Source organism: Martes martes (genome assembly GCF_963455335.1).
Source record: "Martes martes genome assembly, chromosome: 14".
Lineage (NCBI taxonomy): Eukaryota > Metazoa > Chordata > Mammalia > Carnivora > Mustelidae > Martes > Martes martes.
The window spans coordinates 52,913,716-52,940,301 of record NC_137902.1 but is presented as its reverse complement, the minus strand read 5'-3'; the positions used below and the strand labels follow the sequence as shown (position 1 = coordinate 52,940,301).

The 26,586-nt window shown below is 35.7% G+C and overlaps 1 protein-coding gene across 1 annotated transcript in view; it reads right to left on the bottom strand.

The window, feature by feature from the left end:
* The window catches only part of CFAP70 (cilia and flagella associated protein 70), a gene marked incomplete at its 5' end in the record, with an annotated part of 112,796 nt that overhangs the window by 65,559 nt on the left and 20,651 nt on the right, over positions 1-26,586 (bottom strand). The window contains 8 exons of the mRNA XM_080822547.1: positions 431-522; positions 2,039-2,119; positions 2,303-2,473; positions 10,619-10,753; positions 12,381-12,480; positions 16,588-16,682; positions 18,327-18,509; positions 21,352-21,531. Of these exons, the coding sequence (XP_080678673.1) occupies positions 431-522; positions 2,039-2,119; positions 2,303-2,473; positions 10,619-10,753; positions 12,381-12,480; positions 16,588-16,682; positions 18,327-18,509; positions 21,352-21,531 (1,037 nt within the window). The remainder of the gene's footprint in view (positions 1-430; positions 523-2,038; positions 2,120-2,302; positions 2,474-10,618; positions 10,754-12,380; positions 12,481-16,587; positions 16,683-18,326; positions 18,510-21,351; positions 21,532-26,586) is intronic.

Below are 26,586 nucleotides of genomic sequence, written 5' to 3'. Positions count from 1 at the left end.
ATTTTCTAGAAACACAATCAAAGCACTATGGTACAATATAAAAACCATTTTTTAAAATCACATTTATTTATATGTGACATGGGTGTGTATGTTTGTGGTATGTGTGTATAATACAGAAACTTTACAATAACTCCAGAAGGATAAGTACCAGTTTTTTTAAAGTGGTTATCACTGGGTGAGGAGAAATCTGAGTGATTTTATATACCTGCTGATTTCAATTTTTTCAAAATGTTTATTTTTTTTTATAATGGGCATATACTGCTTTTGTAATAAGAAAACAACAGTAACGAAAGAAATTTCATCTGAGGGGAAAAAAAAACCTTTCTGCTACTTAGCCTAGGAAAATTATATTTATGGGGACAATCTGAATTCCTTTTACTTATACCTAAAATGTTTTTGCAAAACAAGTATAAGAACCATTGCTACACACCTTTTGGCTAGCTCCTCTGGCATTCGCTTTGGAACCAAGGCTCTGTCCAGCTGAATCTCCAACACAATGTATGTCCCTGCTTCTATATATTGCTGTAAAGATATTTTTCTCTAATTTATTCTTTCCATTAAAAACAGATATATATAAACAAATTTTAGTACCCTAACATTCATAATACAAGTAAGAAAACTGCAGGTACAAATATGTGCATATAGCATGATCTTGACTGTCAAAATATTTTTAATACAGAAAAATAACTGGAAAGAAAAGGTAACAGTGGTTATCTCTTGCAGAAAAGCGTTTTCAATTTTATTCTTGGAAAGTTCTATCCTAGCTGAAGTGCTGTTTAACTTGTTCAATACTTTTCTTAGAACTGTTTTAAGTGAATGCTATTCTTTCTGCCACCACACCTTCCAAGTCCTATGGAAATATTCACATAATGTTCTGAAAGTCCCACTCACAGCATCTACATCACCATCTACCATCTGCAACCTGATGGACATTTTTACCCAGAATTTTGCCAGCATCCTAAATACAACATGTCCCAAACTGAACTTATCATTTCCCTTATATTGGCCTCTCTTTTGACTTTTCTCTTGAACCTGAGTTATCTTCAGCTTCTCTTCCTCAGCACTCTCAAACTTCCCAATTCCAGATCTTGCCTCTTCAAGTTTCTGACTTTCTTTCTACGACCTCTTCCCTAAATCAAACTGGCACTAACACTCATCTGTACTATAATAAAAACCTATAAACTGTTATTTGAAGCCCCCACCCCAACCTCATTCTCTTTTTTTCACATCCTTGCAAGAGTTCGGCCCATTAAATACATATGAGGTCTTATTTCCACATGACTTAAAAACCTTTCATGTGAGTCTCCAAGATGAGGCTCAAGAGTCCCTCATCACCTATATAATGAAACCCAAACTTTCTAACAAGGCTTTCAACAAGCCTTTCTACAACTCAGTGTAGCCTCTCCTTTCTCACCTCCTTCTAGAATCTCTCTTTTTTTTTTCATTTCTCTACTCCACACACTAAATTAATTGATATACTCCAAATTCTGCTACCTTCTTTGTGCCTTGACTCGAGCTATTCCCAGGCCCTGAAATGCTTACCCCCTCATCTTTATCTGGCAAATTTTTCTCTTCATCTTTCACTACTTAGAGCAGATGCCACCTCTTCCATGTAGCCTTCTGAGATTGCTCATTCTAGGAGTGATTAATTTGTCTTCTTTGAGCCCTCACTGCCCTTTTATTTGTACCTCTATTACAGCATTCATCAAAATTCCATATTATGGTTAGTTATGTATAAATCTGTTTCATCCACCAGACCATTGAGTTCCTGAACACAGATGAGTAAATGCTGCAGATTATAAATCTTTGCATTCCTCCTAGTGCATAATATAGTAGGACTAATGAAAGACATAAACTTGTAATGTTAGAAAGGACCTTAAAGTTAACTTGGTACTACCTGCTCATTTTAGAGAATCTCAATAAGACAAAGAAATTTACCTAAAGTCATAAACTAGTCATGGGAAATATGGGATGGTAACTAAGATGAGCATTTTTCACAATATCATACTTAATTTTCCAACTCTTTATGCATAGTTACCTGTCCTTCTGGATTGTGGCTTGGAGACGGTTCAACTTCCAAAGGAGTATCTGAGCTCTGAGATTTTATACTAGGTGCTTGCTGAAAGAAAATGAACATACCTCAAAAACTGAATTCTTACATGGTCTTACAGTGTTAGGAACAATGATCATTATGTTGCAACAAAATCCAAACTAAACTGATGCAATTTGCCAGATAAGAAATCAGTGCAAGCCTCTGGCATGTAACAAAACTAGCAAAATCATCACCTTCTAAACAACCTACCAAATCCCCAGGCCTAAGCCTTCCTTCCAATTCCTTTTCTTTGACTGTTTTCTCTTCTTTCAGGTTCTTAGAAACAATAGGTTTTGACAATGGAGAATTAAATCCTCCTATTTTATTATTCTGAGTCAAAAGATGGCCAGTATCCCGGAACAAGCTAAATAAACATTTGGTCTGAAAAGAAACAAAAAAAGAAAGCAGTGAATCACAGGCAAATGAGACAAATTTGAAAGAAACTCACATTATTCTTTAACATCGTTTAGTTTTCTAGATAATCTCAGCATTGTAGAATCAGAGGGAGATGGGGAAGTGGAAAGCTTTATTGATTGCCATATTTATTGAACAGGTAAAACCATCATAGAAAGTTATCTGCCTACGCTATTATTTAAATTATTATGAGGTGAGACATTGAGTGGCTCAGACGGCTAAGCATCTGCCTTCTGCTTGGGTCATGATCCCAGGGTCCTGGCATCTAGTCCCATATCCAGCTCTATGCTCAGCAGGGAGCCTACTTCTCCCTCTGTCTGCCACTCCCCCTGCTTATGCATGCTCTCTCGCTCTCTCTCTCAAATAAATAAATAAAATTTTAAGTTATTATGAGGAAACCTTTCAACCTTGCCTGATTTTGGTGTTTCATAATTCTTATTCCCAGAAAGCTTTTAATCTTTGACACACAATTCCAGATTAACTTTAAGTGGTAGAATTTATTTCTGTATAAGAAGTATTATCTAGGGTGCCTGGGTGGCTAAGTGGGTTAAAGCCTCTGCCTTCGGCTCAGCTCATGATCCCAGGGTCCTGGGATCAAGCCCCGCATCGGGCCATCTGTTCAGCAGGGAGCCTGCTTCCCTTTCTCTCTCTCTGCCTGCCTCTCTGCCTACTTGTGATCTCTGTCTGTCAAATAAATAATAAAATCTTTTTTAAAAAAGAAATATTATCTAGTATACTACTGGGCTATCAACTATAATTGGAAAAATAGGGCAAGTTTAAAGTTCACACTAAAGACTTTGTATGAGAAAATTCAAACTTTAGATAAATTACTGCAAAAAGAATCTCATAACAATTTTTTAATTAAAGAACATGGATGAAATCTAAATACAATTTATGCTGAGTGAAAGAAGCCAGACCAAAAACAAAAAGGAGAAGAGTGGTCAGAGGTATGAGAGGAAAACAGGGAACACAAGAAAACTTTGGTTGGAGGAGACAAGCAATGGATATTTACATTATCTTCATTACAGTGACTGTTTCACTGATATACTGTAAATATTCACATACATGTCTTTATGTAAATGCTGGTTTTCAGTTCTCTTGGGTAAGTTCTTAAAAATGATTTTCTGGGTTGTATGGTAAGTTAGTGTTTAACTTAGATCTTCTGAATAGTTTTTCTACCAAGTAATGAGATCAGAATATTGAAATTTCTAAATGTTACCATCAGATTATCTATTTCTCCTTTCAATGCTGTTGGATTTTTGCCTGAAGTGCTATGAGGTTCTATTGTTAGGTACATATACAATTATAATTTATATACTTATTACACATAATATTATGTGTAATTATTACACATAATATTATGTGTAATAAGTATATAAATTTGTAAATTCTATCTTCTTTTTAATTGACTCTTTAATATTTCTGACATGCCATTCTATGTTGTTAGTAATACTTCCTTGAGTTCTCTTTTGTCTGATATAAATATAGCCACTCAGCTCTCACAATTTCCATTTGCAGAGTATATCTTTTCCATCCTTTCACTACAATTTATGTGTATCTGAATCTAAGTGTGTCCATTTTTAGACAGCATATCACTGATTCTTGATTTTTTATTTTTAAAATATTTTTATTTATTTATTTGACAGAGAGACAGAGAAAGAACAGAAGCAGGGAAAGCAGCAGAGGGAGAGGGAGAAGCAGGCTCTCCACAGCACAGGGAGCCTGATGTGGGGCTCAATCCCAGGAGTCTGGGATCACGACCTGAGCCGAAGGCAGATGTTTAACTGACTGAGCCACCCAGGCACCCAATTCTTGATGTTTAAAAATTTGGTCTAGTAATCTCTATCCTTTCATTGGAGTGTTTAATGCTACTTACATATAAAGTTATTGTTGAAGTATTTACAAGTATGTTTGCCATTTTGCCTTTGCTTTCTATATATCTTGTCTTTTTTGTTCCTCTCCTCTTTTTTTTTTTTTAAAGATTTTATTTATTTGACAGAACGAGATCACAAGTAGGCAGAGAGGCAGGCAGAGAGAGAGGAGGGAAGCAGGCTCCCTGCTGAGCAGAGACGCTGATGTGGGGCATGATCCCAGAATTCTGAGATCATGACCTGAGCCAAAGGCAGAGGCTTAACCCACTGAGCCACCCAGGCGTCCCCCCTCCTCTTCCTTTTTTCTTTTTTTTTTTTTTTAAAGATTTTATTTATTTATTTGACAGACAGAGATCACAAGTAGGCAGAGAAGCAGGCAGAGAGAGGAGGAAGCAGGCTCCCTGCTGAGCAGAGAGCCCGATGCGGGGCTCGATCCCTGGACCCTGGGATCATGACCTGAGCCAAAGGCAGAGGCTTTAACCCACTAAGCCACCCAGGCGCCCCTCTCCTCTTTCTTTAAGTACCTTCTTTTATGTTAAATATTTGTGATGTTCCTATTTAATTCCTTTGTTTATATACATTTATATACACATATGTATCTGTGTACATGTATATGTACACACACACACACGAGATTTTTAGCCATCCTGATTAATCATGATCTATACCACATTAATACTAACTTAATTCTGGTATAATGTAGAGACTTTAATGCACTGTAGTTCCATACTATCCTCCCTCTTTAATGCCATCATTATCATATAAATTAAATCTATATATGTTATAAACTCAAAATATAATTAATGCTTTATATAATATCTTTCAAAGAAATTAAGAGTAAAAGTTTAAAAATATATTTCTAAAATCTTTTATATTAACTCAGCTTTTTAAGAAAGATTTTATTTATTTATTTGACAGAGAGAAAGAGAGATCACAAGTAGGCAGAGAGGCAGGCAGAGAGAGAGGGGGAAGCAGGCTCCCAGCTGAGCAGAAAGCCAGATGCGGGGCTTGATCCCAGGACCCCGAGATTATGACCTGAGCCGAAGGTAGAGGCTTAATCCACTAAGCCACCTAGGCGCCCCTATATTAACTTAAATGTAACCATTTCTAGTGTTCTTTGTTTCTTCTGGTGGATTCACATTAGCAATTGGTGCCATATCCTTTCAAGCTGAAGAACTTTCTTTAGTGATTCTTTCAAGACAAATGAATTAGTAACAAAGTCTTTTAATATTTGTTTATCCTGTGATGTCTTTATTTCGCCTTCATTTTTGATTGCTAGAGTTTTCACTTAGCACTTTGAGTATGTTATTCTACTGCCTTCTGACTTCCACTGTTTCAGAAGAAAAATCAGCTGTTAACTACACTCATGCACTCCTATAACCAATGAGTTGTTCTTCTCCTGTTGAATTCATGATTTTCTCTTTGTCTTTTAACAGTTCACTATAATGTCTATATTGTATATCTTTGTATGCTTATCCTACCAAGGATTCTTTGAACCTCTTGGATATGTAGATTAATGTATTCATCAAACATGGGACATTTCCAGACATTATTTCTCCTTTTTTTTAAATTAACATATAATGTATTATTTGCTTCAGGGGTACAGGTCTGTGAATCATCAGTCTTAAACAATTCACAATACTCAACCATAGCACATACCCTCCCCAATGTCCATAACCCAGCCACCCTATCCCTCCCCACCATCCCCCAGCAATCCTCAGTTTGTTCCCTGAGATTAAGAGTCTTCTATGGTTTGTCTCCCTCCCCAGTCCCATCTTGTTTCATTTCATTTCATACCTACCTCCCTCTCAAATTCCTCATATCAGAGAGAGCATACGATAATTGTCTTTCTCTGATTGACTTATTTCGCTCAGCATAATACCTTCTAGTTCCATTCACATTGTTGCAAATGGCAGGATTTCAGGGTTTTTTGATGGCTGCATAGTAGCCCATTATATATATATACCACATCTTCTTTATTGATTCATCTGTTGATGGACATCTAGGTTTGTTGTTTTTTTTTAAAAGATTTTTATTTATTTATTTGACAGAGAGAGAGAGAGATCACAAGTAGGCAGAGAGGCAGGCAGAGAGAGGAGGAAGCAGGCTCCCCCCTGAGCAGAGAGCCCGATGCGGGGCTCAATCCCAGGACCCGGAGATCATGATCTGAGCCGAAGGCAGAGGCTTTAACCCACTGAGCCACCCAGGCGCCCTGACATCTAGGTTCTTTCCATAGTTTAACTATTGTGGACATTGCTTCTATAAACATTTGGGTACACGTGCCCCTTCGATCACTACGTTTGTATCTTTAGGGTAAATACCCAGTAATGCAATTGCTGGGTCGTAGGGTAGCTCTATTTCCAACTTTTTGAGGAACATCCCTGCTGTTTTCCAGAGTGGCTGCAGCAGCTTGCACTCCTACCAACAGTGTAGGAGGGTTCCCCATTCTCTGCGTCCTCGCCAATATCTGTCATTTCCTGACTTGCTAATTTTAGCCATTCTGACTGGTGTGAGGTGGTATCTCACTGTGGTTTTGATTAATATTTCCCTGATGCCAAGTAATGTTGATCACTCTTTCATGTGTCTGTGGGCCATCTGGATCAGGCATTATTTCTTTATGTATCCCTTCTGCCTCTTACTCTCTCTTCTCTCCTGGGACTCTCATTACAATTATACTGGTTACTCTCCACAAGATCTCCATTTCAACCAACAACATCACTGGGCATCAGTACTTAACCCACTGCTCCAAATTGTTTGAATTTTCTATGGCAGCAAAGTTGTTAGTCCTCCCAGCCTATCCTGTTCTAGAAGAATCACTGCACTGATTAAGACAAAGGAATGGAGTAAAGAAGAGCTTAGGGAAGTTTTAGGAACAGCCCTAAGCAATAATGCCTCAGAATCCATAGTTTTTCATGCATTCATACTTCTCAGTTTGTTGATGCCTTTGGTCAATCTCTAGAATGCTGAAATGATTTTTTTGTCAATTTGTCCAGCTTTACAGCTGCTTTTGGAGGGGGAGAGGTAGAAAATTTGACAACCTACTCCCTCAGACACAGACAGAAAGATGTCCTCTCTAATATTTTCTATATGTTTTAAAAATTATGATCATATTTTTTAAAGGTTGTGATCATATTGAATGAAATTTTATATTCTGATTTTTAATTTAATAGACAATCACATGCATCATCTCATGTTTTTAAAATTTTTATAAGGATAATTTTTAATGTGTACACAATACTCTCCAACCATATGGATATAATAAAAGTAAAAGATCAAAATGTCCATGTGTCAACTATACCCCTAGTGCTTCAGATAGTTTACCTCATTTAATATGTAAAACAACACTAGGAAACAAGCATTGTCTTCATTTTACTAATGAATAATAAACTAAAGTTGAGAGAAACTTAGTCACTTGCCTGAAGTCACCCAGCTAGTGAATGGCTGTTCCAGAATTCAAACTAGCAGCTGACTGACATCAAAGCCTATAACTTTTCAATTATGATATGCTGTTTCCCTCAGATGCCAAAGAATATCCTCATGTAGTAAAATTTGGACACAATTCTACTTAGTCCCTTAAAATAGACTCATAGAAGGAGGAATACTATGGGAATAGATTTAAGTATTCTAAAGTTCTTTTTTTTTTTAAGATTTTATTTATCGAAAAAAAAATAAAGATTTTATTTATTTATTTGACAGAGATCACAAGCAGGCAGAGAGGCAGGCAGAGAGAGAGGGGAAGCAGGCTCCCTGCTGAGCAAAGAGCCAGATGCGGGACCTGATCCCAGGACCCTGGGATCATAACCCGAGCCGAAGGCAGAGGCTTTAACCCACTGAGCCACCCAGGTGCCCCAGTATTCTAAACTTCTTAATACATACTGACAAAAATTTTTTTTGTAGATAATTTGTACTAATTTACACTTCTAGCAGTGAATGAGAGTTGTTGTTCTACTATATCTTTGCCATCAATGGGCATTATCATATTTTAAAGAATTGTCTAATTTTACAGGTAAAATTATAAGTTATTATTATTTTAACTTGCAATTCTTTGATTACAGATAAAGCCAAATGTTTCTTCTTATACTTATTCACCATTGTCATTTCTTTTTTGTGATCTGCTGTTTCACGTACTTTGCTCTTTTCTAACTGTCCCTCAGAACAACGTACTGCTTAAAATATAACCCATGAGAAATTATACTAGTTACCAAGCATGCTTAGATATAGCCTTAAGAAAAACATATACTGGCAACAGGCCTCTGGGGGAGAGGATGATATATGTCCTTGAAGCTGAGCAGCTGGGGATGCCCAGCTCTCTCAGGGTGGAACACTGCCTGCTTCTTTTTTCTGTTATCTCCCCTACTCCAGAGACCACTTGTGGCTAATTAGATGATCCCTTTGAATGTGCTTGCTCAACTATAAATTTTATACTGCTTGACCAGGCATATCCTGCTTTTCTTCTTGCTTATCTATAAGACTTATAATCAATGTATAATTCCTATTCCTTCGTATCTACAAGGCACATGATTAATGTATAGCCTTCTTCAGCTCCTTTGTTGATTACTGTCTAATATCTAATAAATACAGGATTGAAGAGTTGTTCGGGTGAGAGTGTTTTCTACTGTCAACGCCCTGCTCTCTTTCTCATGCAGCTGACTTGTTTGTGCCTCATTCTTCTCCCGGCGCCCTCAGGAAGCAGCACTCTTTAAAAAAATTGGTGTGTTTTTCTTATCAGTTTGATAAGGTGCTTTATATTTTAGGAATACTTTCAGATATGTATTCAAATATCCCCCCCAGTTTTTCAGTTACATTGTAATTCTGTTTATGATGGTTTCTTCTACATATAGAAGCTATTCCCTTTTTGGTAATCTAATCTTTTATTATCTTTCATTGCTTTTAAGCCTAGGAAGTCTTCCCTGAACTCATATCTTTTCATTAATAGACACTTCTACTATTATATTCTTCACATTTAACTATTTTAATAAACTCATTTGGAATTTATTTTGATCTATGCTATATGTAACATTTTGGCTTTCTTTTTGTCCATTTAGCTATTTATAAGACATTAACAATTATCTTTTTTAATGGACACATTGTATCGTTTTCATTTATAATAATTTACCAAACCTCTCTCTATTATTAGACATTTAAACTTATTTTTAGTTTTTATTATTATAGATCCCAAAAAGTTGTTATGAATATGGAGTTTCTGATCCTATCAAATTATTTTAAGATACATCCCTATAAGTGTGATTTCTGATTAAAGGATACTTATACAGAAAGAATCTTACTCAGTTGGTTTGTAAATAGATGGTCTTTCATGACTCTATTATTGAAAAGTAGCTGTCCTAATAATGATGGAACAGTAATATGTTTTTGTTATTATTGTTGTGTTTTATAAAGACTCACTTTCTCCTAATAAACAACATGGTAAAATCGACTTTTTGTTTGGCGGGGGGAAATATATACATATATATATATTCTCAATTTATATGTAGACATATAGATAGGTAAAAAGATAGATAGGTGATTTTAATGTTTTAACACCTGAAAATGGAAAGAACCATATTGTAGCTCATTAATCTGCTCATGGATTTAAGTTTTTGCATACTTAACATAATAGACTTCTTTCATTATCCTAAAGATTGTGTATCTGAATTTACTGAGTAAAACTGAAATATAATAAACTACGTATTTAAATTATACAATTTAATTTTGTCACATATATACACATATGAAACCATCACCAGAATCAAGATAACCAACACTTCCCTCATGCCTAATACTTTCCTCACATTCTTTTATAATCTATCCCTTGCTCTATTCCTGTTCCCAAGCAACTTCTGGTCTGCTTTTCATCACAACAGATTATTTTCCTAGAATTCTATTCAAATGGAATGATACATTAGATACTCTCTTTTATCTGGCTTCTTTCATTTAGTGTAATGTATTTGAGATTCATCTATGTCGCAGGTATCAATAGTTCATTCCTTTTTTTACCACTGAGTAGTATTTCATTATATAGATATACAATAAAATTTGTTTTTCTGTTCACCTGTTGATGGAGATTTAGATTGTTTCCAGTTTTTGGCTTTTCATTATCCTAAAGTTTTTAGATGGACTGCAAGATTAATACCTTAGCAACTGGTCCCAAATTTCAATTGCAAAGATGTGTATGCTAAAGATATAAATAAACACACAAATAAAGGATAAATTAGGATAATACCTTTATACAATTTTTTCTTACCTTTTCATAGACTGTACTGTCTAGGTAAGGATAAACATGAAAAGCTCCCCGAATCCTCTTCACACCTGGATACAGCAATGGGACCATATTAACATAAGCCACACCATGAAATGAAAGCTGACCTTCATCATCAGCCTAAAGGAATAAAACCAGAGAGCTGTTAGTGCTATAGCACAATGTAGCATAAGATATGGAGCCCTGACCTAGTCATTCAAAGACCTGGCTTTAGGAACTAGCTATGCTACATAACTATTGGCTTTGGGCCAGTTACATAGATATTTTGGATCCACATTTCTTTATATTCAAAATGAGTTTAATAATACCATGATCACTGAAATAATACACATAAACAGTGTTAATGAATAGTAAAAGCAGTAGTTAGATCAACACATACTCAAATTAATTGATAATATATGTATTCAATCAAAAAGTCAATTTCACCATGTTGCTTCTAAGGAAAAAGTGAAGCTTTATAAAATAAAAACAACAAAAATGTTAAAGACTCAGAAGCTGTGGCTTTTAGCTTTAGTTTATAGATTTTTATTAATGAAAGGGACCTTACAAATCATCCAGACCAGTGATGACAAATAGACTTTAACTTATGCCTAAATTCTTATAAATTGGTGGATTTGTTTCAGAGTACTATATTGAGAAAGATTCTGTATCCTTACCTGAGTTCAGAAAGAAAGAGTGTTTTGATTAATCAATAATATCTGCCATGGATGACAAGAATGAATGATAGTCTTCTATCATGTATTTGTCATCTCTAATTTCATCTAAACTCCCATTACAAAGATGAATAACATGTTAATTAATATAACCACACAATTTTTATTTGTATGGTTTGCCATAGAAAACTTTAATAAGGAAAAAATCAATTTAGTGAAAGAAAACACATTTAATCCTCACAAGATTACAAATAGTTTCTTTGATTTCACATATTATAATAATTAGAAATTAGATTAAAAAGTCCTATGTTCATGTAATAACATTGTGTTGTTAAGGAAAGTTAGCCAATGTACATTATATATTACAAAGGGAGAAGTGATTACTAGCAGTAGTATTTTTATTGTGCAAAAAACTTTATTTTAAAAATCAATAAAATAATTTCGGTACTTGTTAAGTATCTTCCATATAACATGAATCATGCTAGGTCCTGTGGAGGATACGAAGCAATTTTTGACAGGATTCCTACCGTCAACGAGTTTATGAACAAGCAGAAAAGACCAGACATGCACAAATAAAACAATAGAGAACATGTTATAGGCTCACAAAGCTAGATCTTTTCAGAGTAAGGTACATCAATGAGTTCTATTACTCTAATTATCAGGCTGAAACATTATAAGTAGCATTTCTAAAAGAAATTCAGGAAGATGCATTAGGTTGAACCATATTGCCAATATTTAACTACTGAGACCTATAAAAATGGCTGTTTTGTGTGGTTTTATTGATGGTAAAACTAAAATAAAGAGCTAAAGGGAAATAGGATGTCTGGGAATAAAGTCTAAACAATTTTTAGTGGACAATGGGGAGCTAGAGTGACCAGTCATCCTGATTTGCCACGGACAGGAGCGTTTCCCAGGACGTGAGATTTTCAGTGCTAACACCAGGAAACTACTTGGCAAATCAGGTTAAGATGGTCACTCTAGAGAGTGGTCACATCAGTTTACACACTCCTTTGGTATCAGAATTAGAAACAGAATAAAATGTTGGGTCTAACCAGACTTTTCTTATATAAATATTTTTAAGCAAACAAATTAACCTTATCAAATTTTGCAGCTTTCCCTTTGGGTGCAGTAGTCACAGGAACTCTCATGATCTCTACAGGCCAAAATCGACAATCAGCAATTCGCTTCTGAAGGCTGCAATTCAAAAACCAGTCCATTAGCATTATATACAAAAATGAGATTAGTGTAATTTAAAGGGAAGTATTCCTCTCCTTTAAAAAGTAATGGAGGGGTGCCTGGGTGGTGCAGTCAATTAGGCAATTGACTCTTGGTTTTGGCTCAGGTCCTGATCTTGGGCTCATGGGACTGATCCCTATGAGACTGAGACCCGCATGGGGCTCAGGGCTCAGTGTGGAGGGTGCTTGGGAGACTCTCTTTTCTCCCTCACCCTTTGCCTCTCCCCCTCCCGCCCTTGCACTCTTCTTCTCCCCCCCCCCACAAAATGAATAAATAACTCTTTTTTTAAAAAGTAGCGGAATAGGCACACGTACATAAATATCTTTATTAGGTAGGTCGTTTTTTAAACCTTTCTAAATCTATAAAATTCCAAAAATAATTCTACTGTACTGTTAGTAGAGACAAACTACATTTCTTTTTAAGATTTTTTATTTACTTATTTGACAGACAGATCACAAGTAGGCAGAGAGGCAGGCAGAGAGAGAGGAGGAAGCAGGCTCCCCGCTGAGCAGAGAGCCCGATGTGGGGCTCGATCCCAGGACACTGGGATCATGACCCAAGCCGAAGGCAGAGGCTTAAACCACTGAGCCACCCAGGCGCCCCGACAAACTACATTTTTGACAGCAATTTGGCAATATGAAGAAAAAGCCTTAAAATGGTCATAATCTTTGGCCCAGAAATTCCACTTCTAGTGATTAAATTTTTTATTTCTTTTCAGCCTAACAGTATTCATTGTTTTTGTACCACACCCAGTGCTCCATGCAATCCGTGCCCTCCCTAATACCCACCACCTGTTCCCCCAACCTCCCACCCCCCGCGCCTTCAAAACTAGTGATTTATTCTAAAGAAATTATCAGACATGTATGTAAATAGTATGAAATATGTTTATTTCTCCTGTGAAAATAATGTAGGACTTACAGTGTCAACTCTGACACATAAAGCACTTAGAAGCTGTTGCTCCTGTTCTCAGAACAAACAACAACAACAACAACAACAAAAAGCTGGTAAAACTGAAAAATCAATGACCTTTCTTAGATCCATCTAAGAATTAAGTTCATGGGGGCAAATCACCACCCTGAAATCTGGAGATACAGGAAAGTACAGCGAATCACAGCTGAGATAAGCGTGCAAGTAGGAGAAAACAACAGAGCCAGTAACTGGTGGAAACACTATAATGGTAATTTTGACAAATTGCTGGAAGCTGGATTATAGACTCCTGGAAGCCCAGTCTTAGGGGATCCCCATAGTTTTTTTATTTGAAATCAAGGGGCCCCATAAAATATTCATGGTGAAGATATGAGAAAAATCCTCTTAGTCAGGAAGAAGGGAAAAGTAACCATTTCAAAATATGCCTGGACTGTTATCCACAACAAATGCCTACTGTTTAAGGGAAACTGCTTTACCAGAGCCTTATCTGACTAGAGCTCTGTCTAGCTTTCCTGTCTCACATAAGAAGTAAAAAATGCTGTTAAACACTTCTGAAGGTCACAGTCCAGGGAGTCAAACCATTAAAATACTGAGATTTAACCACAGGATTAAACACTTCCCCTTCCCAATACCTTCCTGCCATATCAACAGGGTTTCAGTATAGAACAGTGGATTATAACAGAGAGACTGCAAAACACAGATCCTACCTAAGAAAAGTTCTTAGGCAAACCCCAACACAACAGGGTAAGAGCAAAAAAAAAAAAAAAAAGAAAGAAAGAAAGAAAGAAAGAAACTGAAGCCTCTAGCACATACAGATATAACAAATTTTAAACACAACCCAGCTCCTAGCCAGATTAACAGAAAACTTCACACTAAAAACCCTAATTACCTCACTTCTTATTACCCAATACATAATGTACAGCTTTCAATAAAAAATTACAAGGAATACAAAAAGCAAGAAAAAAAATACAGACGAGACACAACATAAGAACTAGACTTGGATATGACACATATTTTGAAACGATCATGTAGGGAATTTAAAATAACTATGATTAATATGTTAAGAACTCCAATGGAAAAAAGCAGACAATCTGTAGATAACATAATAGGGAGATGGAAATGTAAGGAGAGAGATGGAAACCTTAAGAAAGAATAAAAGAGGGGTGCCTGGGTGGCTCAGTTGTTAAGCGTCTGCCTTCGGCTCACGTCATGATCCCAGTGTTCCTGGGATCAAGTCCCACATCAGGCTCCCTGCTCAGCAGGAAGCCTGCTTCTCCCTCTCCCACTCCCCCTGCTTGTTTTCCTTCTCTTGCTGTCTCTCTCTTTCTCTGTCAAATAAATAAATAAAATATTTTAAAAAAAATTTTTTTAAAGAAAGAATAAGAGAGAAATGCTAGAAATTAAAAACACTGTGACAAGAATGAAGAATTCATTTGATGGGTTTAGTAGATTGAGCATGGCTGAGTGAAGGATCAGTGAGTTCAAAGATATGTCAATAAAAACTTTCCAAACTAAAATGGTAAGGAGAAAAAAATGAAAAAAATCATAACAGAATATCCAAGAACTATGGAGCAATTATAAAAGGTATAATGGGAATAGCAGAAAAAGAAAGAGAAAAAAGGAACAAAGAAATACATGAAGTCATTATGACTGAGAATTTTACTAAATTAATGACAGAGTCCAAACCACAGATACAGAAAGCTCAGAGAACACTAAGCATCATAAATTTAAAAAAAAAAAATCTACACCTAGGTATATTATATTCAAACTGCAGAAAGCCAAAGAGAAAGAGAAAATCTTTAAAGAAGATAGAGCAGGGGGAAACTCACCTTACCTATAGAAAAACAAAGATAAGAATTACATTGGATTTGTCTTCAGAAACCATGCAAGCCAGAAAAAAATGGAGTGAAATATTCAAAGTTTTGAAAAAAAACAAACCACCAACCTAGAATTCTGTACCCAGGGAATTATTATTCAAAAGTGAAGGAAAAATAAAGACTTTCTCAGTCAAACAAAAATGGAGAGAATTTAAGGCCAGTAGACCTGCCTTGAAAAAATGCTAAAAGTTTTCAGAGAAAAAGAAAATGATATGGGTCAGAAACTTGGATCTGCATTAAGAAAAGAAGAGAATCAGAGAACAATATTAAGGTAAAATAAATTTTCAAATTTTTCTTATTTTTAACTTATTTTTATCAAATAGATAACTGTTCAAAGTAATAATAACAAAAATGTATCCTTAACAAAATATCATCAAGTCAAACCCAACAATATATATTCATATTATACACCACATTCATGTGGAGGAACAGAGGTATATAGGAATTTTCTGAAATATCTGCTCATTTTTCTGTAATTCTAACACTGTCCTTAAAAATAGTCTATGAATTGAAAAAGAAAACCAGAGTTGCTCATTCAAATTATACTTATATTGATAATCCTCTATTTCTCATTCTCTCCCTAACCCTCAGGTCACTGTAACAGAAGCTGGTAGTTACTGAAACAATATCAAGTGCCCTGTTCTTCTTTAGTATCTAAGTCCTGATTTAGTCTGAGTAACAACATGTCTAACAAAAATATAATTCCAGCCTCTTGTGCATCTAGATATGGCTGTTGAGATATAAACTGAGGTTGCAGATTCTAGGAAGGTTCTATAAGGCGGAGGAGGGAGGTAATACAACTAGCATGTGTCCTTTTTAATCCATAAACACTGCCCCCTCATCCAACTTTCTGTGAGGAATGTAAATGTGCAGGATGGAGCTCCAGCAGCCATCTTGGACCATGAGACAAGATGGAAGGAACATGTTAAAGAAGGTAATTGGAAGGCACATGTTAAAGAAGGTGGAACAAAAAGAAAGATAAAACCTGGATACCTGAGAACACTGTGAAGCTACCATATATACCAGCTCTGGATTTGTTTTTATATGTTTATATAAACAAAAATATATATTTGTTTTATATGAAAAGAAATCAGAACCTACCTTGGTTAAGCCACTGACACTAAAAGCCTCTGTTATTAGCAAATATGATGGGAGAGATTCTCAGATTACCTTAACTCAAATATAGATAAAATTAACAAAAGTAACATTTCTTCCCACGTACAATCTTTGGTAGTTAGACATATTCCCTTCCTCTTCCTACCTGACCACTGCAGGAGGATCAAGGTAGCAGCGACTTTCCAAGTCCCAAATAATCCTTTTCTTTATGCTCTCTGCTTGATTCCTAAATTCCTTGTCCTGTAAAATAGTAAGAAACTTGTTTTCTCAGTGTACCGTAACTTCATCCTGCTCAATCTTTGGGGCATTCTTTTAGTGGATTTGATCACAACACTTTTTTTTAGAGATTTTTATTTATTTATTTGACAGAGAGAGAGATCACAAGTGGGCAGAAAGGCAGGCAGAGAGAGAGGAGGAAGCAGGCTCCCTGCCCAGCAGAGAGCCTTATGCGGGGCTTGATCCCAGGACCTTGAGATCAAGACCTGAGCCGAAGGCAGAGGCCTAACCCACTGAGCCACCCAGGTGCCCCCAACTATTTAAAATATTTAGTCAGATACTTAAAATAATTCAACCATCTTCATTTTACAAATTATTTTATTGAATGTTTCCACTAATGATTACTAACTCATTCAAGAAACATTTGCAAGTATGCTTGCAGCATTTTCTCTGCTCTCGACAAGTACAGGATGTAGAAAGAAAAAATGAAAGAAGAAATGAAGAAAGAATAAGGGAAGGAAGGAAGAAGGAAAGAGAGAAGGAAGGAAGGAGGGAGGGAAGAATAAAAAGAAAAGAATGTCAACAACCTAAACATCCAGCAATAGGAGACTAGTAAGTGAATTTAAGTATGTCCATATACAATGTCACGTCATACAGCAAGTGCAAAGAAAGAAAAAGAGTAAGAATGTTCTTTAGGTAGCACTGCGGAAAAATCACCAAGACACACTAAAAAGCAAGTTGCAAAACGTGAGTATGTCATCATTTCAGTAAACAAACCAACAAACAAACAAACAAACAATAGGGAAAGAATGCATGTATGTATATATATGCGTGTATATAAAGCAAAACTGACATTTTTCTCTGCTTTCAATATGATTAAGCACTTTATATACTTAGTGGAAAAAAACAGTTAAAAATAAAGCAAAAATAAACAAATAAATAAACACTTTATACACTGAGATTTAAAAAAAAAAATAGTGTCTTCCTGACAGGTTCTAGTTCTGAAAATAATAGATTTTGAATACTTCCTATAAATCTAGACTTCCTAAAGAAAAACAGTTTTTATCCCTGACTTTTACTATGCTAATGTCTGTAAGTCAGTCTTTCTGAAATCTTACTCCTTTGCACTCTTTGCAAGGAAACTTCATTCTTCCAAATATTTTTGTTTGTGAGTCTTCCTTTTTTCCTTTGAGTAGATATATTTGCTTTTATATGCATGACCAATGTTCATATTATTACCTACTCAAAAATAAATAAATCTGTGGCACCTGGGTGTTTCAACTGGTTAAGCATTTGCCTTTGGCTCACATCATGATCCCAGGGTCCTTGGATCCAGCATGGAGTAGGGCTCCCTATTCAGTGGGGAGTCTCCTCGTCCCTCTCCCTCTACCCCTACCCTCACCCTGCTCATGCTCTCCCTCTCTATCAAATAAATAAAATCTTTTTTAAAATGTTTAAAAATAAATAAATAAATTTAAAATAAAGAGTAAATTTGAACTTAATAAATTATTTTGTTTGTTGAACTTGAGAAGTCAGGAGACATTTTCATCAGAATTAGACAACTGTTTTAACAAAAACAAATATACATAAATTAGAGTGATTTTAAAAATGTTTTGGCATCTGTCTGTGCACTTAGTTTATCACCAAAAAATTGCACAATTCTCTCACCTCAGGGCCGTTGAGTTCTCCTTCTTCTTCCTCATAAGGCCCACCAACAATGAAACTATCAGGAATGTAATTAGCTCCCGGAGCCAGAATGTTGGCAATTGGCCATTTTTTGGGCCTAGGAACAGGTTCTCTTTCCCCTCCAAGCTTCAGAGTTCCATTCTTGAACAAAATGGGATAGTCTTTCTACAGAAATAAATTATCATACATCAGGAAATTTTGTAAAGCCTTCAATGAACAAAAAAGATTACTGAAGTATCTTTTCAGTGTAGTGTTGGGTGTTGTCTAACAGACCCTTCCTCCTGTGATTATCTGATTCTACAGAGGAGCCTGAACCCTTCATTGTCTTTGTGCTATTTTATAATTATTTAATTTATTAAAAATTGATAATAATGCAAATTATTGTTGTCCATAGATATGCAAATATATTTTGTTCAGTGGAGGTATAATTGATTATTGCTCTGTGGCTGATGGTGAGCTTAGAATTATTAGCAAATTCATTTCAACATTCCTGATTGCTTATATATGGGTTATTTCTTCAGATTGTCCTTTGAGTCCATTTTGGTTTATATCCTCTTTGTTATTTTATATCTATATGGGAGTTATGATATACTTTTTTTTTAAAGATTTTTTAAAGATGTATTTATTTATTTATTTGACAGACAGAGATCACAAGTAGGCAGAGAGGCAGGCAGAAAGAGAGGGGGAGAAGTAGGCTCCCTGCTGAACAGAGAGCCCGATGCGGGGCTCTGAGATCATGACCTGAGCCAAGGGCAGAGGCTTTAATCCACTGAGCCACCCAGGAGCCCCTGTGATATACCTTTTTAGAAACAAACTGAAATCTGAAAAGGATTAACAATATGGGCACTTCCCTACATATAATTTATCTAAAATATACTTGCAATAGGAAATTGATAAAGATATAAATAGGCAAATTATAGAAAAGGAAATTACATAATCCACCACTTAAATAAAAACATGCTAGATACCCTTAATAACAATTGCAATGAACATTAAAACAATGAGATATCATCTTAAACTGCAGATTGGCAAAATCTGTCTGAAAATAGCAAGCATTGGCAATATTGTGAAGGAAATGGTATTCTCTACATAGTTGATGGAAATATAAATTGGTATAACTATGGGAAGCAATTTTGCAGTTTCCAGTAAATTTAAAATAGTTATACATATAATTCAACAATTCTAGTGGTTTGGGTTAGCTTAAAAAACTTTTGTAAAGGAGAGGCATTCTGGAACGGTAGAGTAAAGACCTCTGAAAATCTGCTCCTCCATAAAAACAAGAATGTTGGTGGGTGCCTGGGTGGCTCAGTCGTTAAGTATCTGCCTTCAGCTTGGGTCATGATCCCGGGATCCTGGGATTGAGTCCCACTTCGGGCTCCCCGCTCTGTGGGAAGCTGGCTTTTCCCTCTTCTACTCCCCATGCTTGTGTTCCCTCTCTTCCTGTGTCTCTCTCTGTCAAATAAATAAATAAAATCTTTTTAAAAAAAAAACAAAAATGTTGGTAAAAATTGTCAAAATAAAGCATGCCAAAACCACTAAATGGAGAAAGGACAGTCTTTCCAATAAATGATGCAGAAAACTAATTATCCACATGCAAAAAAATCAAGCTGTACCCTTACCTTAAACCACATACAAAAATTAACTCAAAATGAATCAAAGGCCTAAACATAAGAGCTAAAACTATAAAACTCTTAAAAGGAAACTCAGGGGGAAAACTTCATGGCATTGGATTAAGCAATGATTTCTTGGTTATGATACCAAAGACACAGACAACAAAAGAAAGAAACAGAAAAACTGAACTCCATTAAAATCAAAAATTTTTGTGCAGCAAAAAATACTGCAACAAAATCAAAAATGGGAGAAAAAATTCACAAAAAGGGATTAATAGCTAGAATATATAAAGTACTCTTAAAACTCAACAACAAAAAACAACCTGATTCAAAAATGGGCAAAGAATAAACATTTCCCCAAAGAAAATACACAAATGGCAATATAGGGGTGGAAAAAGATACTCAGCATCATCAGTCTAAATATAAATCAAAACAAATCTAAAACAAATCTAAATCAAAACAAATCTAAAACAAAAGGAGATGCCATTTCACACTTATTGGAATGGGTATCATCACAAAACAAAACAAAAAATAATAAATAAATAAAATAAAATAAACGTGGACGAGGATATGGAGAAATTAGAAGCCTTTATACTGCTGGTGGGAATTAAATGGTGAAGAGGAATTGAAGTGTTCCCACTGAAATGTAGATGGAATAAAATAGATGACAGTATTAACTATTAACTAATTATACCTTTGTAGCAAGCAATTTGGGAATCTCTACCAAGAGCCTCAAAAAATCCAACACAATCACTTCACAGAAATTTTGACTAAGGGGCCACCTGGGTGGCTCAGTCAGCTGAACATCTGACTCTTGATTTTGGCTCAGGTCATAATCTCAGGGTCATGGGATCCAGTGGTGCTTGTCAGGTTCTGCGATCAACAGGGACTCTACTTGAAATTCCCTCTCCATTTCCCTCTGCCCTTCCTCCCACACCCTTGCACTCTTTCTTCCTCCTCTCTAAAATAAATAAATAAATCTTTAAAAAAAAAAAAAGAAAAGAAATTTGGACTGAGAAAGCTTTGTATAATTAAGTACACTGAACAAAATCTACAAAATATATGCATAAAAGTAATGTATAGAAACACATTAAAAATAGTCAAATTTAAATAATAAAATAAATAAATAAATAAATAATAGTCAATTTTAAAATGTTTTACATATTTTCCACCATATATATGTATTTATTGACATAAATTATATGTAATATATACTATTATAAATAGGTAAACTATAGATATCTACATATAAAATAGAAGTAAATTTTATTTTTTTTAAACCTAAAAAAAATCTCAGCCATTAATAGAGCTTGCTTTGAATGAAATCTTAACAGGTAAGGAAGAGATGACCATATGAGTGTTTAAATCTATATAAATATCTGGTTGTAGGGCTTTACCTCTCCAGCTGATGGAACTTGCAGACCAACCATGTAGTTTTGCATAGGCCCTACTGGAACGAAAGATTCAGGCACAGAGTAGGCAGCCTCCAATGTGACTTTCAGTAGATTGCCTCCTAAGATCTGCGCTGTGGTCAGTAAGGGTTCTGCCACAAACACTTTAACTTCAAGACTGCACTGCTGAAAAAGAATAAAATTATGCATTTTGAAAATGCCTTCTTACCTCCCCTTTTTTTCATTATCTTATTTGTAACTCATATCACTATTCAAGATAAGAAGGTCAAGTTTATTTCCACATAGAGGATTCAAATAACTTTCTCTAGGCCCCATGAGTTAGAACTATAGTTGAGATAAGAATCTTATTCCTAAGGCAGAGGCCTTTCCCCTCTACTACTGAGGTCACATATGTATACAAATACATATAGAAGAGGAATTGGAAGGTCCTATACTGAAATGTTAATAGTAGTTTCACATGAGTGACATTGGGTTGCCTTTTTTTGCCAGTTTATATTCTGTGATGATTTTTCTAATTTAAATGTAGTACTTTTTAAAAATTAGACTCCACCCAAAACTTGCTAGAACTGATAGAGGAATTCAGCAAACTCACAGGATATAAAAACAATACACAGAAGTCTATTGCATTTCTATACACCATTAATGAAGCAGCAGAAAGAGAAATCAAGGAATCAACCCCATTTACAATTGCACCAAAAACTTTATAAGATACCTAGGAATAAACCTAATCAAAGAGGTAAAACATCTGTACTCTGAAAACTATAGAATGCTTCTGAAAGAAACTGAGGAAGGCACAAAGAAATAGAAAAACATTCCATGCTCATGGATTGGAAGAACAAATATTATTAAAATGTCTATACTACCCAAAGCAATCTACACATTCAATGCAATCCCTATCAAAAAACACCAGCATTTTTCACCTTGAACAAACAATCCTAAAATTTGTATGGAACCAGAAAAGACCCCAAATAGAAAAAGTTATGTTGAAAAGGAAAACAAAAGCTGGACACATCATAGTTCTGGACTTCAAGCTACATTATAAAGCTTTAGTCATCAAGGCAGTATGGCACGGGCACAAAAACAGGCACATAGATCAATGGAACAGACTAGAGAAGTCAGAAATGGACCCTTGGCTATATGGTCAACTAACCTTCTTCAAAGCAGGAATATTTCCACACAATGGAAAAATGTATGGAATTTCATTTCCATACAATGGAAAAAAGACAGTCTCTTCAACAAACAGTGTTGGGAAAATTAGACAGCCACATAGAGAAGAATGAAACTGGACCATCTTCTTATACCACACAAAAAAATAAATTCAAAATGGATGAATGTTCTAAATATGAGACAGGGATATCCAGCAAAATCCTACAGAAGAACACAGGCAGCAACCTCTTTGACCTTGGTCACAGCAACTTCTTACTAGAAATGTCTCCAGAAGCAAGAGAAACAGAAGCAAAAATGAACTATTGGGACTGCATCAAAATAAAGAGCTTCTGCACAGCAAAGGAAATAATTAACAAAACTAAAAGGCACCCTATAGAATGGGAGAAGACATTTGTAAATGGCAGATCAGATAAAGGGCTAGTACACAAAACCTATAAAGAATTTATCAAATTCAACAGCCAAAGAACAAATAATCCAATCAAGAAATGGGAAGAATGTATGAATAGACATTTCTTCAAAGAAGACATACGAATGGCTAAAAGACCCGTGAAAAAATGCCCAACATCACTCAGCAGCAAAGAAATACAAATCAAAACCACAATGAGATAGATAACACCTCACACTAGTCAGAATGGCTAAAATTAACAACTCAGGAAACATGTTGGTGAGGAGGCAGAGAAAGGGGAACCCTCATACACTGTTGGTGGGAATGCAAACTGGTACTGGAGCTCTGGAAAACAGTATGGAAGTTCCTCAAGAAGTTGAAAATAGACGCCTGGGTGGCTCAGTCATTAAGCGTCTGCCTTCGGCTCAGGTCATGATCCCAGAGTCCTGAGATGGAGCCCCACCTCCCTGCTCTGCAGGAAGCCTGCTTCTCCCTCCCCCACTCCCCCTGTTTGTGTTCCCTCTCTTGTTGTGTCTCTCTCTGTCAAATAAATAAAGTCTTTAAGGAAAAAATGTTGAAAATAGAGCTACCCTATGACCCAGCAATTGCACACCTAGGTATTTATCCCAAGAATACAAACAGTGATTTCAAGGGGGCACCTGCTCCCCAATGTTTATAGCAGCAATGTCCACATTAGCCAAAGTATGGAAAGAGCCCAGATGTCCATCGACTGATGAATGGATAAAGAAGATGTGGTATATACATATACAATGGAATATTATTTGGCCACCAAAACGAATGAAATCTTGCCACTTGCAATGACGTGGATGGAGCTAGATACTATGCTAAGTTAAGTAAGTCAGTGAAAGACAAATACCATATGATTTCACTCACATAGGGAATTTTAAAAACAACACAGATGAACACAGGGGAAGGGAAGGAAAAATAAAATAAGATAAAAACAGAGAGGGAGGCAAACCATAAGAGACTCTTAACTATAGGGAACAAACTGAGGGTTGCTAGAGGGGAGGTGGATGGGAGGATGGGGTAATGGGTGGAGGGCATTAAGGTGGGCACTTGATGTAATGAACACTGGGTATTACATGTAACTGATGAATCATTAAATTCTATTCCTCAAATTAATAATACACTATATGTTAACTAACTTGAATTTAAATAAAATCTAAAGTAAACAAACAAATAAATTAAATAAAATGTTAGGGTTTTTTCTACTAAATATTTGAAAATCATATCCTTTAATATATTTCCATTTTCATAGGTGAGAAAGTATTTCTTGGTAGCATGAACAAGCTCAAAAATTAGTTTTTTAGAAGACCTACCTAGGATTCAATGTTAGTGATATACCCAAGTAGGGCTATCAAGACAGCTCTTGTGGGTTTTTTTGTTTGTTTGTTTGTTTGTTTTAATTAGACATGAGAAAAATAATTTGTTCATTTTTATTTGCTTAGAAATCAACATTAACAAGAATAATTAATATTTTAAAGAATTATATATTCTACTGGGGCACCTGGGTGGCTCAGTCAGTTGAGTATCTGACTCTGGGTTTCTGCTCAAATCATGATCTCAGTGTTCTGAGATCAAGCCCTACTTTGGGTTCCACACACAGTGGGAAGTCTGCTTGAGAATCTCTCTTTCCCTCTCCCTCTGCTCCTCCTGCCACTTTCTCTCTCTCTCTCTCTCTCTCAAATAACCTTTAAGGGAAAAAAAAAGAATTACATATTCTACTAATGAGAAATTTCCAAGTTATGTCTCCAATAGAAATTCTGATTTGGCTAATGTGCTTTTTATTTTTTTTTTTTCTGGAAAATCCCCAAATCTTTCATTTTTCTCCTTGCCTGGCACAGCCCAAACTTGAGACTTCTGAGCTTCGCAAACACAATACAAATGTTAGCCACGGGGACCCTTGAACCATCAGGTTAAGTCCAGGCAGGGGAGGCCCCTCCCTGAAACTCCTCAAAGTACATCACAGACTGGCCCCCATGTGGCCCTGAAGTTGGTTGAACAACACCCTGACAAGTCTATGGGCTGACAGGCACGGAGGGCGGGAAATGTACTTTTCAGTAAGAAAATATTTTTTCAAATATATACATATACACTCATATATATACAGATATAGGTATAGATATAGATATATATGTATATATTCAATGTTTTAACACAGGATACAATAGAAAGAAACTTTAAAATGTGTTTTGTTGGTGTAGAACAATACAAAGATTACCATGTCTCCTGCACAAGGATGACACACAAATTCATGAAGTATTCCATATAAGAAATAAATAAAATACAATGTGTATTGGCTGCTAATTATATACCAGGCACTTCACCACCACATTAGGAATATAAGATAAAGGAGACATGGCCTCTTTTATTATGGGATTCATATTGTAATTCCATGATTTATGATAAATGCTATAATAGAGACTTGTATAAAATGCCCTAGCCAAGGAGCACCAAAGAGGAAGTGAATAATTAATTCTTGGGGAGGAGGGATGGTGATGCCTAAATTTACGAATAAATTAAAGTTTTCAATTTAGGTAAATTGAGAAAGGAAAAAAAAATAATTCTGAACAAAAAAGAAGAGTTTATATAAGAGAGAATTAAAACAGCATGGTGTATTTTGTTCAGGTGTAAGTAGTTCAGGATTTTAGAATATAAAGCATAAGAAAGGGAGTCTGAGAGATGATATTAAACAAGTGGCAGCTTCCTATTATAAAAGCTGTTGCTTGCCTGCTAAGGAATCTGGACCTTAACATGTAAGCAGGAGGGGAATTCATGAACTACATAGTACTGAAAAGGGTTTGAGATGTGGTCATATTTTTAAGTCACCCGGCAAGCAAAACTGGAGGGAGGTAAGGGCAGTTACAAGGCTACTTGTAATGTCCCAATGAGAGGTTATAAGGCAATAAAGAGTAGGAATAAAGCTAAGAAGAGAAGAGTCCAGAGGCACTTAGGAGATAAAAAAGGCTGGGTGTGCTGAAAGGCAGATTGGGGCATTGGTTTTATTTAGGGTCCAAGAAAGCACTCATACTGGTGACTGTTAAATAATGAATAACCTCCCCCCTGCAACCCAGGAATATGAACACAGACTAAGAAGAAAAGGTAGCCAAGGTCAGAACCTTCACACATAAGACACAGACAGAGGAAAGAGGTCTGGTGCAGGAACCTGAGAAGGTACAGTCGGGGAGCAGGAAAAGAGAACACCAAAGGGAAGGAGGTTTTAAAAAAGAGAGGCATTGAAGAATGTGACACCTCTGACCAATATGTCTCTGGAAAGATAAGTTAAATGTTCCTAAGTTTTCTAACTTGTATCACTCCATCAAGACAGGGAATACTTGAAGATGAATTGGAAACTCTTTTCCAATGTCGGGTTTATGTCATTTTATTCTTTGAGTCTCGAGAATAACCAATGTAGATGCTTAACTATAAAATTAGTGAGAATTCTCAAGTGAGTGGATACTAAGTGTCATATATCTTTTCATTGAATGTGTAAAACAAGTAAACACAGGAATACTATGAGCAAACATCCTAAGGACTAATAATCCATTCAACTAATTTTTCTTCTAAAGATATGTAAGGAAAATCAACATAAGTACATCTAAGTGCATAAGCCCGGAGACTGGACCAGTGAAGGCAGACTGAGCTCA